This window comes from Callorhinchus milii, unplaced genomic scaffold (genome assembly GCF_018977255.1).
Source record: "Callorhinchus milii isolate IMCB2004 unplaced genomic scaffold, IMCB_Cmil_1.0 Scaffold2, whole genome shotgun sequence".
In the NCBI taxonomy this organism is placed as follows: domain Eukaryota; kingdom Metazoa; phylum Chordata; class Chondrichthyes; order Chimaeriformes; family Callorhinchidae; genus Callorhinchus; species Callorhinchus milii.
The window spans coordinates 26562706-26579169 of NW_024704743.1; the positions used below are offsets into that span (position 1 = coordinate 26562706).

The following is a 16464-nucleotide window of genomic DNA, read 5'->3' on the forward strand; positions in this document are numbered from 1 at the left end:
CCTGACACCTCAGCTCTAAACAGAACTTGTTTGCAAAGTTAGCATTTTTCATCCCATGTCTCAAATCTTTACTTAGCCTTTCCTTTCACACTCCAGACAACATCAACAAATTACATTTGTATAGTGTCTTTCACGTCAGGAGGACGTCCTTGTTCCTTTGGCCAAATTAATGATAATAATTATTTACACAGGATAGAGGATCGTGACTTAGAGCTCGTAGTTTAGGCCAGCACTCCAGTAGAGTGCTGGGGAAGCAATGCCTTATTTTATATCCTTTGGATGTGATGTTAAACTGAGGTAAAGGTTCCATGGCAGTATTCAAAAAGAGAAGTGAGTTTCTCCTGGAATTCTGGCCAAACTGGTCATTCACTTTCTGGCTGTTTGTGAGACATTGCTGTGAGCAAATAGGCTGCCACGTTTGCCTACACATTACAGTCACTAAACTTTACAGTAACTTCCATGAAGTGCGTTTTGATGATTTGATAAGGTGCTATAACAAATGGAAGGATTATTATTTATACAGCACCTTTCATGTAAAAATAAGGGTATGAAAGTGTAATTGATCAGTGATGGTGGATGGTTTTATTAATAGGACTGCTTCAGCAAATTACCATAATGTCTTTGGGGGTATCTGAGATATATGGAACCACGCTTATCACATGCATGAGTCTCCCAAGCTATACATACTACTGAGAGTTCTGCAATAAGGGCACCCTCTTTATAAGGTGCTTCACTTCACTAAAGCACCAGTTTGTTTATAACACGAGTGTCCTGTGGACTTATGGCTACTCATTGTGTGGTACTCGAAAGAGTCGTCGCCTCCCAGCTGCGCTCTTTCCTCTCCACCCACTCACTTTTGGAACCCCTCCAGTCGGGTTTCCATGCTGCCCATAGCATGGAAATCGCCCTGGTCAAGGTCACTAATGACATCTTGACCATCTGCGACCAGGGCTCCCTCTGCCTCCTCGTCCTCCTCGACCTATTGGCCGCATTCGATACGGTCGACCACTCTATCCTCCTCCACCGCTTGTCCTCCCACCTCAGCCTTCAAGGCCCTGTCCTTGAGTGGTTTAGGTCATACCTCTCCCACCGTCTTCATTTTGTCTCTGCAAATGGCTTTTCCTCCAGCCCCCGCACTGTCTCGTGCGGTGTCCCTCAGGGCTCTGTCCTCCGTCCGCTCCTCTTCACTCTCTATATGTTCCCTCTTGGTGACATCATCCGCAGACGTGGGGTTAACTTCCACATGTATGCGGATGACACCCAACTCTACCTTTCCTCCTCTGCCCTCAACTCCACGACCACCGATGTCCTGACAGCCTGCCTGTCCGACATCGAGTCCTGGACGAGGGAAAACTTTCTTCAGCTCAACGTGCGCAAAATTGAGGCCCTCCTGATTGGCTCACGTCAGCGCCTCCGCACCTCAGGCGCTGACAGCATCAGCATCCAAGGCTGCACTCTCCACCTCTCAAAGCCAGTCAGGAACCTCAGGGTTCTGTTCGACCCTGAGCTGTCCTTTCTTCCTCATATCCGCGCCACAACTGGCACCGCCTTCCATCACCTCCTGAACATCGCCAGACTATGGCACTACCTCACCCCTCACGCTGCTGAAACTCTGGTCCACGCCTTTATCACCTCAAGGCTGGACTACAGGAACTCTCGCCTCGCCGGCCTTCCCGGCACCTCCCTCCACAAGCTGCAGGTCATTCAGAACTCTGCAGCTCATGTACTGTCCCGCACCAGACTTCGGGACCACATCACTCCCACCCTCGCTCGCCTCCACTGGCTCCCCATCCCCCAGAGGATCGAATTCAAGATCCTCATCCTCACCTACAAAGCCATTCACGGCCTTGCACCCTCCTACCTCTCCGACCTACTATCCCCCTACCTACCTGCCCGTACCCTCCGTTCCTCTGGCTTCGGTCTGCTCCACATCCCCCGCCGCAACCGTCCTACTATCGGCGGCTGGGCCTTCAGCCTCTCAGCCCCTAGGCTCTGGAACTCCATCCCCCAGTGCCTTCACCGCCTCCTCCCTTTCCTCCTTCAAGGCCGGTCTCAAGACCTTTCTCTTTGACCGTGCCTTCAGCTCCCCTCTCAACTCTCTACCCCCTCCTCGCTCCCTCCCTTCCCTCCCCCCTGCTCGGGTCCTGACCCAACTGTACAGCGCCTTGGGACGTCCTCCCGATGTGAAAGGCGCTCAATAAATGGAATCTTGTTGTTGTTACCTGCCCATACCCTCCGTTCCTTTGGCTTCAGTCTGCTCCACATCCCCCGCCCTAACCGCCCTACCATCGGTGGCCGGGCTTTCAGCCTCTCAGCCCCCAGGCTCTGGAACTCCATCCCCCAGTGCCTTCGCCGCCATCCTCCCTTTCCTCCTTCAAGGCCGGTCTCAAGACCTTTCTCTTCAACTGTGCCTTCAGCTCTCCTCTCGACTCTCTACCCCCTCCTCGCTCCCTCCCTTCCCTCCCCTCACCCTGACCATTTCCCCCCTGCTCGGGTCCCGACCCAACTGTCCAGCGCCTTGGGACGTCCTCCCGACGTGAAAGGCGCTCTATAAATGGAATCTTGTTGTTGTGCACTTCTGCTTTACATCGCAAACTGATTGTCTTCCTGTTATGTGTGCAGTGCACAGGAAGCTTGACAGTCAGCTTTAACTGTCTTTGTAAGTGTCTTCAGTCCTAGCTAGCTTCAGCCTGACTACTGAAACCATCTCAGAGGACTCAAATCTCAGACTCAAATCTGATCTTTCATTGCCAGGCAGTTACCTTGGAGCTTGCTCAGACCCAAAGAGATCCTGCTTACCATTCCCGTAGGAGGATAGTCACTAGTTCATTATTAGACATCTGACAAGCGCTTCCCATAAATAATAAGCAGCATATTACAATGTAATGCAATTTACATTTATATATTGTGCCTTTCACGTTGGGAGGATATCCAGAAGTGCTTGCCAATTCTGGCTGGGTGGATTCATTTGATTATGCTATGAACCTGGTTTAGGAAGAGAACATAAGTTAGGATATCCGTAAGAAAGAATCTAAACATTTCCAAATAATCTGTTTTTCTGCTGGGCTAAAATTTCACTGACATATGTATTGTCTTGTGAAGCCAGAATAAGAATGCAACATTATATCCAATATAATAGTGAATAGCACTGTGTTTCCATTGTATCCCAGTCCAACTTGTATTAAATAGCCTTTTGCTAGACTCATGATGAATAACTCGCTACCAGCAGAAAGTGAGATATGAAACAATAAATAACAAAAGATGAAGATTTCAAGGCAGTCGCACAATTCCCGTGGGCTCAGATAATCCGGATCACTGGGGATTTGAACACACCTGGATTGCGTAACACCTTTGCAATTCATTCACTGCCCTCTGTTGATGTGTAAGGATTATGTTCATAGTGAGGTGCACAAAGGGAAAAAGATATGCCATTTCCTCATCGCTGTAAAACTAACTGCATCTATCAATGTCAAGAAATGCCATTAGACAGCTCTTGTCTACACAGTTTCCTAAATGATGACAACAATGCACTCAGCAACAAATGAGTATTTGTCTTGTGTTTGGCAAAGGCCCGGAGAGGTTACTTGCAGATGAATACACTCTTTTATCCTATGGGAAATTAATTTCATATTCTTTTGAACCCTTACTGGCTGGGCGAGCTCCTTTCCATAATTCAACTGCAGGGTCCTCACCCACACATATAAATCTCTTCACGCCCTAGCATTTTCCTATCTGTTGGATCTGCTTGTACCCTCCCTCCCTCAACTCCTTTGCCTCGCCCCCTCCTTCCCCATCTTCAGGTCGTGCCTGAAAACCTTCCTCTTCGACTGCGCCTACGGTCCCCTTCCCCCTCCCCCTGGCTCGGCCTCGGGCTCCGCCATTGTTAAGTGCTCCGAGATGCTACCCGGGGTGGAGGGCACTATATAAATGCAAGTTGTTATTGCTGTTGTGTTGTTGTACCCCACACCTCTCTTCACCCCCTCCACTCAACTAACACAGACCTGCTTCCATACTATTCCAATACCATGTCTCTGACCTCTGTAACTCCCTGCTTCTATCTCTCCATCTTGCCACCTCTATCTTTAAATCCCACCTTAAAATCTACTTTCTTAACTGTGCCTATCATCACCTCCCCGTCTCCTTTGCCTGGCGCCCAACCCCACTATTGTGATATGTTCCCTGATGTTATTCAATGTGATGGCAGGTTTATAAATGCATGTTTTTGTTGTTAGAGGTAACGGGGCTCAAAAAGTGCTCAACGAAAAAAAAAAAAAATCCTCATAAGTTTGACTCTCAGTCTGTGCTGAGTTTTGTTAAATGTTTGTGTGTGAATGTCAAGTGAGGATAGGATTGAGTTTGGCTGTGATGATCCCCACGGTTGAACAGCCTGCCATCTCTGACTGAGTTCACGCATGAAGGTTGGACACTTATGGGAGGGGTTGGATGTTAGCCAGCGAGCATGGAGTCATACACACGATGCCTTTAGTGGAGATCGAGACAGGGAGAGAACTGTCAACAACAGAATAGAATGAAGGTAAACATGAAATTCTGGCATTGGAGACTTTTTAACAATTAAACTTTGTTTTGTGGGATGTAAAAGGTGCGATTCTCAAACTGGATTTTGTGGAATGTTAAATGACCAACTCATGACTATCCTCAGGGTTGGGGTGGAGGTTGGGGGGTGGGTGCTAAGCGGGATTTCCTTGGAGCTGAACTGGTTCCAAGGTGGCACATTTATTACTGAATGTTAGAATCGAGTCGGCTCTCTGCGGTGGTCTCCATCATCCAGTTTCTGAGCCAGGCAGGTCCGCAGTACTCCAGAGCACTGCTGACGACAGCCAGGATGGCTCAATGGAATTGTTATGGCAAAACAGTCACTGAGAACTCTTCCTACTCAGCTCCTATTAACCCTGAAAGCCAAAGCCCTAACTGGTAAGGTGATCCTCGCTGGACAAGCAGCAGAAAAACTTGCCAGGCACCGATTTCAATGACAAGCTATGCGGGTTTAGCTGGGTGTACTCCAGCAGTGCCCAATGTACACTCTGGCATTCCTAATCCTTGACTCTTGCCAACCTGCACCTAATACTTTCCGGAATTAGGTAAGCAGGATGTGTCCCTTCAGGGAGAGAGTGCGCATTCTATTCCAACAATCTAACTCTGGGATTTCCATGTGTAGGTGGGATGCATGGAAATCTCAGCTTGGTTTGGATACTCTTAAGCATGGTGATGGGTTTCCGCCTGTGTGAGACACTCGGCTGACCAAAAAAATGTTGTGTTAACTGCAACCTCTGGTGTGGCAAGTATCAGATTGCAAAACTATCAGATTCACTTTGAGTGAATTGCAACTTCCAAGCTGGCCAAGTCTGAACAAAGCCCGAAAGAGCAAAATGCTTCTAGATTTATAATTTGCAATTTTTGCTAGCTTGTTATCGTGGTTAAGAATACAAATCCAGTTTATAAATGAACATTTTAGATGTCTCTATTTTCCTCCATTCCTTGGATGGATATGTAAAACAGTAAGCGGGGTAGGGAGAACTATTCTGTGTATCCTATATTTAGTTGATTTGTCTGAATCATTATAGTCTGACGCAAAGTGCACTTTTAGTATTTAAAGGTAACTTTGGAACTATGGCCTTCAACTACGGTTACACACAAACCTCTCATTCTTAGAATACTTGGGTCTAATTAATTTGGTAAACTGCTCCCCAGTATGGTTTGTGTCAATGGTACTTATCTGTGCCAATACTGAGATGAGCAAAGCAGCCCTTATCAAATGTGATTTAATTGTCTGTACATTACTGTTTTTGAATGAAGATAATTGAAATTTCTGTTTCCTCTACTTATCAGTAAGTCAGGTCTTTGTTTTGTTTTGGGTTGCCAGTTGGTACACATCACAATTAGATGAGAGTTCATGTCACTGTGCACTTGATAAATCTTCCTTCCCAGACAACAGTACCTTTATGTTCAGACTTGTTAAGTTATATTCTGATTCCAAATGCACAGTTCAAGGTTCACAGTGCCTCAGTGATTGGAGCTAATCTGTGCAAACCTCAGTACCTTGGCAATGTGTTACATGTGTCTGCACAAAGTACTGATTATGGACGTCAGCTAACAACTAGGAAATCATTACTGATGATTGTAGGGCCCGCTGCATTCTTCATTTTTAGAGGGAGGAAAAGAGAATAATTAGAAAGATTCTGAACGTAAGGTTACTTGATGATTAGGCAGCATATGTGGATCACCGTGGGTAGGTGGATGTGGTAGCAATGGGCTACCTTGAACCTTGAACTGTGCATTTGGAATCAGAATACAACTTAACAAGTCTGAACATAAAGGTACTGTTGTCTGGGAAGGAAGATTTATCAAGAGCGCAGTGACACGAACCCTCATCTAATTGTGATGTGTACCAATTGCTTGCTTTCAGTGATGCTATGTTTGTTTCTTTTATCATTCTTCAAGGTTGCCATTCCAAATGCCATAAACTCTGTCCTGGTTTTGGTGGAAAAGGAATCCGCATTCAGACCTGAGAGGGATACAGCTGTCCAGGTATAAAGTATTTTCAGTGACCTGTTTGCTCAAATAGGAAGTTGTGGCATTTGTGTGCACGCACGCATTGTGATCTCTTGTTCCAAAGCCAGTGTTAATTAATGTTTATTTCCCTCTTTGTCCTCAACACAGTATGAAATCCTGACATCGTTGAAAGCTTTACACAAGCACGTTGACAGCAGTCAGCTGACACAGGAGTTTGATGGAACATTCCGGCACAATCACGACGACTGGATCCGCTTCCGTATGGTTGGTACTATAAAAAAATAATAATAATCCTTGCCCTTGATATAGCACCTTGGCCCATTATTGAAATGTCTCAAAGCACTTCACAGGGTTTACAGAATGTAGTAGCTGTGTGTTTTGTAGGTCAAAGAAATGCGACAGACAATTTGCGCACAGTAATGTCTCACAAACAGCCATGAAGTGACTGCCCATTTTTACCTGGAGGATTGCTGGCCAGGACACTAGAAGAATCTCCTTTCTCTTTTTAAATTATGTCACGAGAGCTTCGACATCCACCTGAATAGTAAAAACAACAACGTGCACTTATATAGTGCGCCTCATGCAGGGTAGTGTCCCAGAGAGCTTCGTAGTGGAGGAGCACGACTTTCATAAGGTAATAAGCTAATCAGTTAATGCCTCATCTGAAGAATAAATTTGCATGCTGCGATAGATTAGTCAGATTCACTTTGCAGTATATTCTGTGAAGCATTTTGAGACGACTTGATAAGGTGCTACATCAAATGCAAGGATTATTATTTATTATTTCCAAGAAATGGAAATTGGGGGGTGGCGGGGCTGGATTATCCAAAATGTGTTCAAGCGAGTCAGAGGAATGAGCAGTTATATGTGTATTAATGACTGACTGAATAAATAATTACTGTACTCGGATGACATCTCAGAGTAATGAAAGGAAATTAAATAAGGTATTAATTTACAGTCACCAATGCTCTGTTTGCTGTCAATTCAGCCTGAATGGAGTTGGGTGGCTAATTTGAAGACTAGCGCATATTCAAATATTTCTTTCGAAAACAATGTGGAGGCAGAGGGGGAGAGGTTGTTGGTGCAATGTCTTAGATGTTACCATTTCACATCTGGTACTTACAGAGGTTTAAATCCTGTCCAGACAAATAGGATGGATGAAAGCCTTCTGTCTCGTGGCTTCAGGGGGAGAATTTCCACCTGCGTTTAGTTTTACTCTATTTATTTAGCACTTAGAGTGTCTAGGATTTGGCAAATTCTTGAATTCAGTCTTATCTTTGAAACTGTCTTTTTCTCCTGGCTCTTGAAAGAACTTACAGAAATTTGGCTTTAAAATTGAGGCAGTTTTTAACAATTTGCCAAATTCTGCATGCTCTGAAATAATAATAATCCTTGCATTTGATATAGCACTTTATCATGTTGTTGAGTCGTATCAAAGCGCTTCACAGGATATACTGTAAATTGTAGTGACCGTGTATTTTGTGGGTGATTGCTAATAAAATGGAATAAATATAGATCCCGGTGGAATTTCTACCATATTATGTGGTGTTCCTAGTAGTTCACAGCATGAAATTGCTTATTCTAACATTAATGTTTGTTCAATCTCACCCAAGTCAGGCCACAGGGTGGTCAATGTGCTGCTGGAAAATATCACGGTGGTGGAGTACAGTGTTTGCTCTGTGGTTAGGCCAGGAGCACATTGTTTGGGGCCTAGATGAGGGACCTTTCCTCTCCATGTAAACGTGTTGAACCTAATGCTTGACATTCACAAGGGTGTCCGAAATGTCAAAGCATTTCAATGCTAACATCCATGATCTTAATATCCACATAATCTATTGGATATCCCACACTGACAATCTCATATCACACTAACCATCTCAACATTTGCGACATCTCAGAGTGAGATTCCAGAGTGTTTAATTCTCAGCAGTTTATGCTGTGGATGCATAAACAGTAGTGGCTTGGTTGAAACTGTACAAACTGATTTCATGCAATAACCCTGCAGCCAATTTAATGAGAAGAGACTTTCAACCCCATCAATCAAGGCTGGAATTGAATCTAAGAACTGGTGAGGATAATGGTCCACTCGATCCCTAGGTATTCCAAATCTCTGAGAATTAGGTGCATCAGTCTTGTACTGTGTGCTTTTAATGGGGGTCATTCATGTATATGTACAAGGATTGGCAACATTGTTCAGCACTGACTCACTGAACTTGAAAGTGAATGAGATTGATAAAACCGAGGAGATTCCAGTAATGGTGTTTGAAATTAAGGGAACAATCTGCTGGCAGGTTCTATTGCCATTTATCGGATCTGGCATTGGCATGAACCCAGCCTCTGAACTGCCTCTTGTTTTCACTCGCGCTTATTCGTAACTTATAAAACTTTCTAAAACAGCCTCTTTTGAGCGCTTTCTGATGTCTAAATACAGTTACTGCGCCATTAAATTCTGCGACTGAAGAGCTTGATAACTTTGAGCTAGGTTTCTAGCATTTTAAGTATTTGTTGCCCCTCAATTGATACAGGCATTGCTCTGTGTGGAACTGGGTCATACAGACTAGGAAGGTTTATTTGAGCCTAGGTCTGCACTGAATGAGCTGATTTCCAGCAGGTTGGGGACAGGAATAGTCCTCATAATAGTCCTCACAACAACAACTTGCACTTACATAGTGCCCTCCACGCAGCGTAGCGTCTCAGAACGCTTAACAGTGGCGGAGCCTGACTCCGAGCTGGGAATGGCGGGATGGTGGAAAGCGGAGGAGGCCATAAGCATGGTCGAAGAGGAAGATTTTCAAGCAGGACTTGAAAAAGGAGAGAGGGGTGGAAAGTTGGAGGGATTGAGGGAGAGTGTTCCAGAGTTTCGACGCGTAGTGGCTGAAAGCGCGACCTCCGATGGTGGGGTGGAGGGTGCGAGGGATGAGCAGGTGGCCAGTGCCAGTCGAGCGGAGGCGGTGGATTGGGGAGTGAGGAGGTCGGAGATCTAGGGAGGTGCCAGAGAGTGAAGGGATTTGAACACGAGTGTGAGGATCCATTCAGTGATGGATCTCAGTGCCCCTGGTATTGGGAGGTAAAAAACTACTGTATTGTGTAACTAATGCAACCGTATTTTAGCAAACTGCTATAAGACAGTTGTTTTTTTGTGCCATTACAGAAGTTGGAGCCATTCATGATGGGCTGTCGAGAAGCCCTCATCTACCTGCAAACTTCCATCAACAGCCTGAATGCCAGCAAAATACCCGGCACTGAACAGGTAACCTCTCTCCACACTGCATGTTTCTTCCTCGGAGCAGATGTGCTTCCGTTTTTGTTTTTGTTTGATATTATGACAAATAAAACACTTTTCACAAACTGGTGATGCTTCTTAACAGATTCGATGCTGCGTTATGTTTTACAATAAGGTTATTAAAGTTAGAAATGGTCCCAGCTTTCGTTCATATTTCTAAATACACCAAATTCCCAAGTACCCACCCAATGGATTCTGCATGTTTGCTCCTGCATATTATACTCACTCTTACCCCTCCCCATGAGGCAGTGCATTCCATATTAACAAAGCATTGCAGTTTTTGGAGGATAGGTGTGTCACGGCACCCTTGGACATAATACCCTGCAAATTTGAGAGCAGATTTACAGAGTACCCATTTAACTCATTTTTTATGGGGGAGTGTCAACTGGGTGATCATGTGTTGTATACACCCAGTCTTTCTGGGAGCAGGAAGTGAGCCATTGTGAAATCCAGACCCTGCTTTTCTCAGGAAGTCGTTGATCTCATTACCAAGCACAAGACAATGATGAAGTGCGTACTGGAAGACACACGGCTGGTTGGATTGCGGCTGGAAGGCGGAACAGTTCTCGCCAGGATTAGGAAAGAGGAGTTCTGTGATACTGAGGACTATAGGTAGGATCTTTTTGGTTAATTTGCTTGTCCCTCGTGTCTTCTGCTCCACCATTGGCAGCCATGCTTTCAGACACTACACCCTGAAATTCTGGAACACTCTCCCTCAATCCCTCCTCCATGTCCCCTCCTCCCCATTTTCAGGTCGCGTCTGATGATCTTCCTCTTCGACTGTGCTTACAGTCACCTTCGCCCTCCCTCCAGGTTGGCATCTTGCTTTGCCACTGTTAAGTGCTCTGAAACACTACCCTGTATGAGGGGCACTATATATATGCAATTGTTGTTGTGAGGGAATGCTTTGAGGATTAACCTCCCTGACCTCCCCCCCTCCCAAAAAAAACATACTCCAGATGTAATAACAATAATAATCGTTGCATTTGACATAGCGCCTTATCTCAAAGAGATATCTCAAAACACTTCACAGAATACACTGTAAAGTGTAGTGACTGTGTGTTTTGCAGGCGAAATGTGGCTGCCAATTGCACACAGCAGTGTCCCACAAACAGTCGTGGATTGAGTGATCAAATTATTTTTTAAAAAAATTTCTTTAAGGAATTATTACTCATTTAATTAATTAAGTACATAATGTTGGCGAGATCTCCTCATCGCTTAGTGTATGTGTGTATAGTTGTGATTCTGTAATTGTTTAGCTACAATATAAAGTGTTAGACTGTGTATCAGTCTGACAGTTTGTTAATATGCTATACAAGTCTGTGTCTCATTGCTCATTTAGGATAATAACAGGATTTCAGGCATCTTTGAGATTCACTGCTTCCAAAAAATGATACCTTTGATTTTAATTGAAGGCCAGTGATAATAAATCACAGCACTGATTATAATGGGATGACGTCCTAAATTAGTACATTGCAGTCATTTACATAACTCTAGCAAATATTCCTCTTATCCCCTTTGTGTGCAGGAAATGTGTTTACGAAACTCGAAGGCACAATTAGGATTCCTTTTTCATTTCTTAAGTCACAAAAGCAGAAGTCAGGAAATGCATTTGATCACAGTATGTTTAGCAGCAAACTAAGTAATGATTTGTGTCAAGCATGTGTCACCAAGCTAGGGGTGAAATGAAGATTTGGTATTGTATAGCTGTTGTCAGCCTACGCATGTGGCCATGACAAGCTCTGATCTATACAGCGCATTTGTGTTATTGGCCATGTTTGTGCATGGCAGGACAGGGGCATGACCTGTCTGTACTGTGTCTCTCTTGTATCTCACTGACACCACCGTTTGACTTTTATGTAGTAATGTATTACTACATACTACATTAGATATTAATGTACCAAGATTTTGTTTTTGGTGGGGGGACATTTTAGCATTATGAGCAGCCCTTCCAAAACAGAGGGGAATTAATTGACAAGCAGAGAATAACCATCATAGTTCATTATATAAAGGGAGTTTACATGGTTTATTGCGATGCAATTCCACTTACCACAGGCTATTTATGAATCCTGCTAGGGATATACAACTTCATATTGAAAATACAGTATTAATATTTGAAATTCAAAAGTTAATTGTCATAGATGAACTACTCTGGAGGATTGAATGCTTGTAAGTTGGCATTTGTTAATAATGTGCTTTTAAGTCATTTGAAAAGTAATGTTCTTGATTGAAACATGCTCCATTCCAGAAATAGGTAAATTTCCAAATGTATGTCGAACTCTCAACAGTTTGTTTTGGGTAATCCTAACTATGGGTTTCTGCACGTCACAGACACCCCATTGACCAATACACTATACAATCTCTGCAATGGAGATTTTTAAGCACTCACTAAAGTCTATCTTTCAATGTAGGGATGCAATCGACAGCATCACATTGCTGTACAATCGAGTGGATGAAGAGGTACACAAACTGGTGATACTATCCAACAAGTCCCTACAGCAGCTGGAGATCCTGTTGGAGCTGAGGCAGTTTGAGGAGGGCTGCAGTAAGGTGAGAGCAAGGACTCTGGTATATTTGCGGGGAATCGTAAAACATCTCACATTTCATTGCATCTTTTTAATGGGAAACCCTATTGTACGATAGACTCCCATGAGGAAGTGAAAACAAAGGAGACAGCTTTGATGATCTCCCGCTTTGATTTCCGAAAAAAATGTACCATCATCTTTGTGTTTTGCTTTGCTTGCTTATACTACTTCCGCATGCCTGATGTCATGCCGACTTGCGCCTAATATTTTTCAGAACTAGGCAAGCAGGATGTGTCCCTCCAGGGAGAGAGTGCACATCCTATTCCAATAAATATCTCTGGAATTTCCATGTGTAGATGGGATACTTGGAACTCAGTTTCGTTTGGATACTCTTAGGCATTGTGATGGGTTTCCTCAAGTGTCAGACACCCGACTGATCAAAGAAAATGGAGAGATATTGGCTTGGAGTCGACGTCTGTTTTTTCAGCACAATCTACAAAGGTTTCTCTGCTGAAAACTCAGTTTTGTTGTGAGGCACTTTTTTTGTGTGGTGAGATGCAAGTGACATTTCCACTCACTTGAGGAGCATTTTTCAATCCCATTGCTTACTGCTCCTCACTATCTGCAGTATTCATTTCCATCCTCTAGTGGTCATTATAGGAATGGCATGATAATACAAGTGTTACCACTGTACCAGCATTTCTTCCTGGTATAACCACAAACAACAACAACTTGCATTTATGTAGCACCCCTCACCCAGGGTAGCGTCCCAGAGCGCTTGACCATGGCGGAGCATGGCGCTGAGTTGGGGGCAGGAGGAGGTGACCGTAGGCACGGTCGAATAGGGGGTTCTTTGGGCGTGACCTGAAGATGGGGAAGGAAGGGGCAAGATGGAGGGATAGAGGGAGAGCATTCCAGAGGGGACGAGGGGCATTCAGAAGGCCGGAGCAGGTCGAGTGGAGGCAGCGGGTTGTGGATTGGAGGCTTAGCAGGTCAGAGACATAGTGAGGTGCCAGGGCATGAAGGGATTTGAAAACGAATGTGAGGATCTTGAAATCGATCACACTTCAAACGAGTTAACTGATTCTGAGGGCAGTTCTATTTGATATAAGCAGGAAGGAAGGGTGTGCTTTCACTTTGTCCTTGTCCTTTCATCTAATCATTTTCATATACTTCGTAATTCCATCTTCCCCTCAAAATCAGTTGGAGGTGGCTGTGTGTGCTGCTAAAATAATCCGAAATATGGGTAGTTTCACAAAAATGGAAAACAAGAATAAGAGCAAGTCTGTGTGTATATGGCTTTGACATGCTTGTATTTAATCTCATCAATTTTCTGAGGAAGAATAAATAATAAATAATCCTTGCATTTGATATAGCTTTTCACTTCTTCTAGATGTCCCAAAGCGCTTCACAGAATATATTGTAAAGTGAAATGACTCTACATTTGTGGACGAAATCTATTATTTGGGAGAGGATTTGTAACGGTTAGAGTTGACTAGTAATTTAGTGATCTCAGGAACAGAAGTACAAGGCTTACCACCTTAACACTGAGTGAGATTTCCTATCATTCGTATTATTCCCTTGTCTACGGTGCTCTGTTTTTGTGACTCTGAAGAGTGCTATCTAAACACAAGATGTTATTGTTTATACATTTTTTAATGTCCCTTCCTTGCAAAGCAAATATGTGCGCATGTATTAAAAATGTGTTGTTTCTTAAAACATTCTTATTTAATTATAATTTAAATTATATTTATTAAAATAATAAATAATGAGTACAATAATAAGAATAAATAATAATGACTGAACACATTTCATAAGACACTCAACTGAGCAAATAAAACGCGTTAGAAAAATCTGAAAGGAAATATTACAGTTTGCACGCCATGACTCCATTTGTGTGCTTCTTCCAATCTCCCTTCTCCCCCCCACCCCATCCGAAAAAAAGACTGGACAGAGGTAGAAACTGGAATCTTGTTATGATTTTAAATCAATTTAAACATCAGCTTCTGGCACTGTTCAGAGCAGTACGACTGATTTTCTCCCCGTAACTGAGTTTTAAAAATCTCATCACAAAGTCATTAGATCCAATTAATGGACAGAAACTGCTGTGTGAAGTCTTAAATGTTTTATTCCTTTATAACTTTCTTATTGCTTTCAAACTTACTTCGTGGTCTATTTTGTTTTCCACTTCTGCTCTTTTGACCTTACCAAAATAGTCACTTCACTTGACACGCAAAAATCACCTATAAAGTGTTTTGTGAAATATCGGCATAATAAGGTGCTATAAAAGTTCAAGTTATTTCTTTCTTGACAGCAACAAACATGTCCAGGACAAGTACAAGGCTGTGAAACATTTTCATTACATACTGCCTCCGATTTCCCCTCTACCCAATTTTAGCAGTAGATGAGATTTGAGTGACTATTCAGCGAACTGTTAGCAGAGCTAGGACCACCTTACCCACTGGAATGAACGTATCCCTGGAAATAGCATTAATGTTAACATTCTCTTTAAAACAAAAAACACTTTTGTTATGGTTTGCCAAAGGCCAGAGGTTCTAGATACTGCTTTCCAAAAAATCTCCAGAAGCTAGTTAATACGTCAACAGATGTAGAGTCTTTCACATGGAATCATAAGAATATAAGAATTTGCTAAGTGAAAGAAGATCAAGGTTCATCTCATTCGCCTTCCACCATCTTGGCAGTCATTTGTCTTGTCATTTGTCCCAAACTATATACTGTATCCCGAGATATTATTTTCTAGCAGAAATCTATCTCATTTGTTCTTGAAACACACAACACTTTCTGCTTCCATCATCTCCCTAGGGAGCCCGTTCCATAAGTTTACTACTCGCTCACTGAAGAAGTGTCTCCGCAGATTTGTTCTGAATTTAACCCCCTTCAATCGCAGGCCAAATAATAATAATAAATATCTGGTAGTGCATCACAGCAATGGTATAGAAATCCAAGGAAGTTTGGAAATGGGGGATAAGGAGGGAATTGACTGAAAGCCTGGTCAAGAGGTAGATATTTGGAAGGGTTTAGGAAACAGGGAGGAGAGGGGTAAGGATTGAAGAGGCAAATTCCGGGGAATGGGAGCAAAGTCCCTGAAAGTTCAGAAGTCATTGTTGAGGTGGAAGGAGGTGAGGGATGAATAGCAGAACAGAGTTTGTGGAGCAGAACTTGTGGGTAGGAGAGTAGGGCTGGCGAGGTAGGGAGGGGTGAGAGTGTGGAAGGATTCGAAGGTCAGAGCAAGTATCTAGCACAGGTTTGAACAGTTAACAAGAGGAGACAAGGACACTGCTGAGTGGTAGGCCAACCATTCCATTAGCAGCAAGTTGAAAGGCAGGAGTGCTCGCTAATTCACTGTGTGATTTGCCTCCTTTTCTGCCCCCACCCCCTTCTGTTTGTGAAAGAAGCATGGTCTTACAAATAAGGTAGCTTTCTCAGCACCAGATTTGCAGAGCCACCTTTCAGATGCGGATGGGGGCTCAATGCTTATAAATCCAACGCATGAGTGCGCTTGATCTGAGAGCAGTTTTGTACTGAAGAATCGTAAACAGCTGAGAACTGAATTAAAGCAGGAGCTGGTTTAAATTACATAGTTCATCCCAGTTTCCTAGGTTCCGTCCTCAGAGATAAATGAACTGTGTTTCAATTTGCTGCACCACTCAATCTCAAATCACTTTATGTCCTGACTGCAATGCGAATCACAATCCCACCGTGTTCCCAGGTGGCTGCAGTGCTGATTGCTTTTTGTTTCTGGACAGGGGCCCATACTGCCTGCTACGTGTTTGCTCACACACGGATTGCTGTCCTTTCTTTATCTGCAGATAAGGCAGTGGGCTGAGTGTGAAGGAGAGAAACACCTCATACAGCTGGACTGTTTGCCGCATTCCCTGGAATCATTACGACAGGCACAGGAAGAGTTCAGTGTCTTCTATGACCTGGCCACAGTAAGTGCTATCACATGTAGTTGGGGTGCTCAGAGACATAGTGGGCACTCCAGAGTTTGGTGGAAAATGTTGCATTTTTAATCTGGATTCACGAATAGAGAAACTTGCTGGTGACTGAACATCAGTCAAGCTGATCCTCAGGAACTCTGCCTCCTACTTCCAGGCAGGTTAG

General features: G+C 43.6%; 1 protein-coding gene across 2 annotated transcripts in view; it reads left to right on the forward strand.

Annotated features, from left to right (window-relative positions):
• zgc:158766 (uncharacterized protein LOC100009641 homolog) overlaps positions 1 to 16464 on the forward strand; it is a 112308-nt gene that overhangs the window by 74182 nt on the left and 21662 nt on the right. For both annotated transcript variants that reach the window (XM_042331766.1, XM_042331767.1), the window contains 6 exons: positions 6460 to 6546; positions 6679 to 6795; positions 9683 to 9781; positions 10284 to 10426; positions 12226 to 12364; positions 16170 to 16292. In XM_042331766.1, coding sequence (XP_042187700.1) covers positions 6460 to 6546; positions 6679 to 6795; positions 9683 to 9781; positions 10284 to 10426; positions 12226 to 12364; positions 16170 to 16292 — 708 coding nt within the window. The remainder of the gene's footprint in view (positions 1 to 6459; positions 6547 to 6678; positions 6796 to 9682; positions 9782 to 10283; positions 10427 to 12225; positions 12365 to 16169; positions 16293 to 16464) is intronic.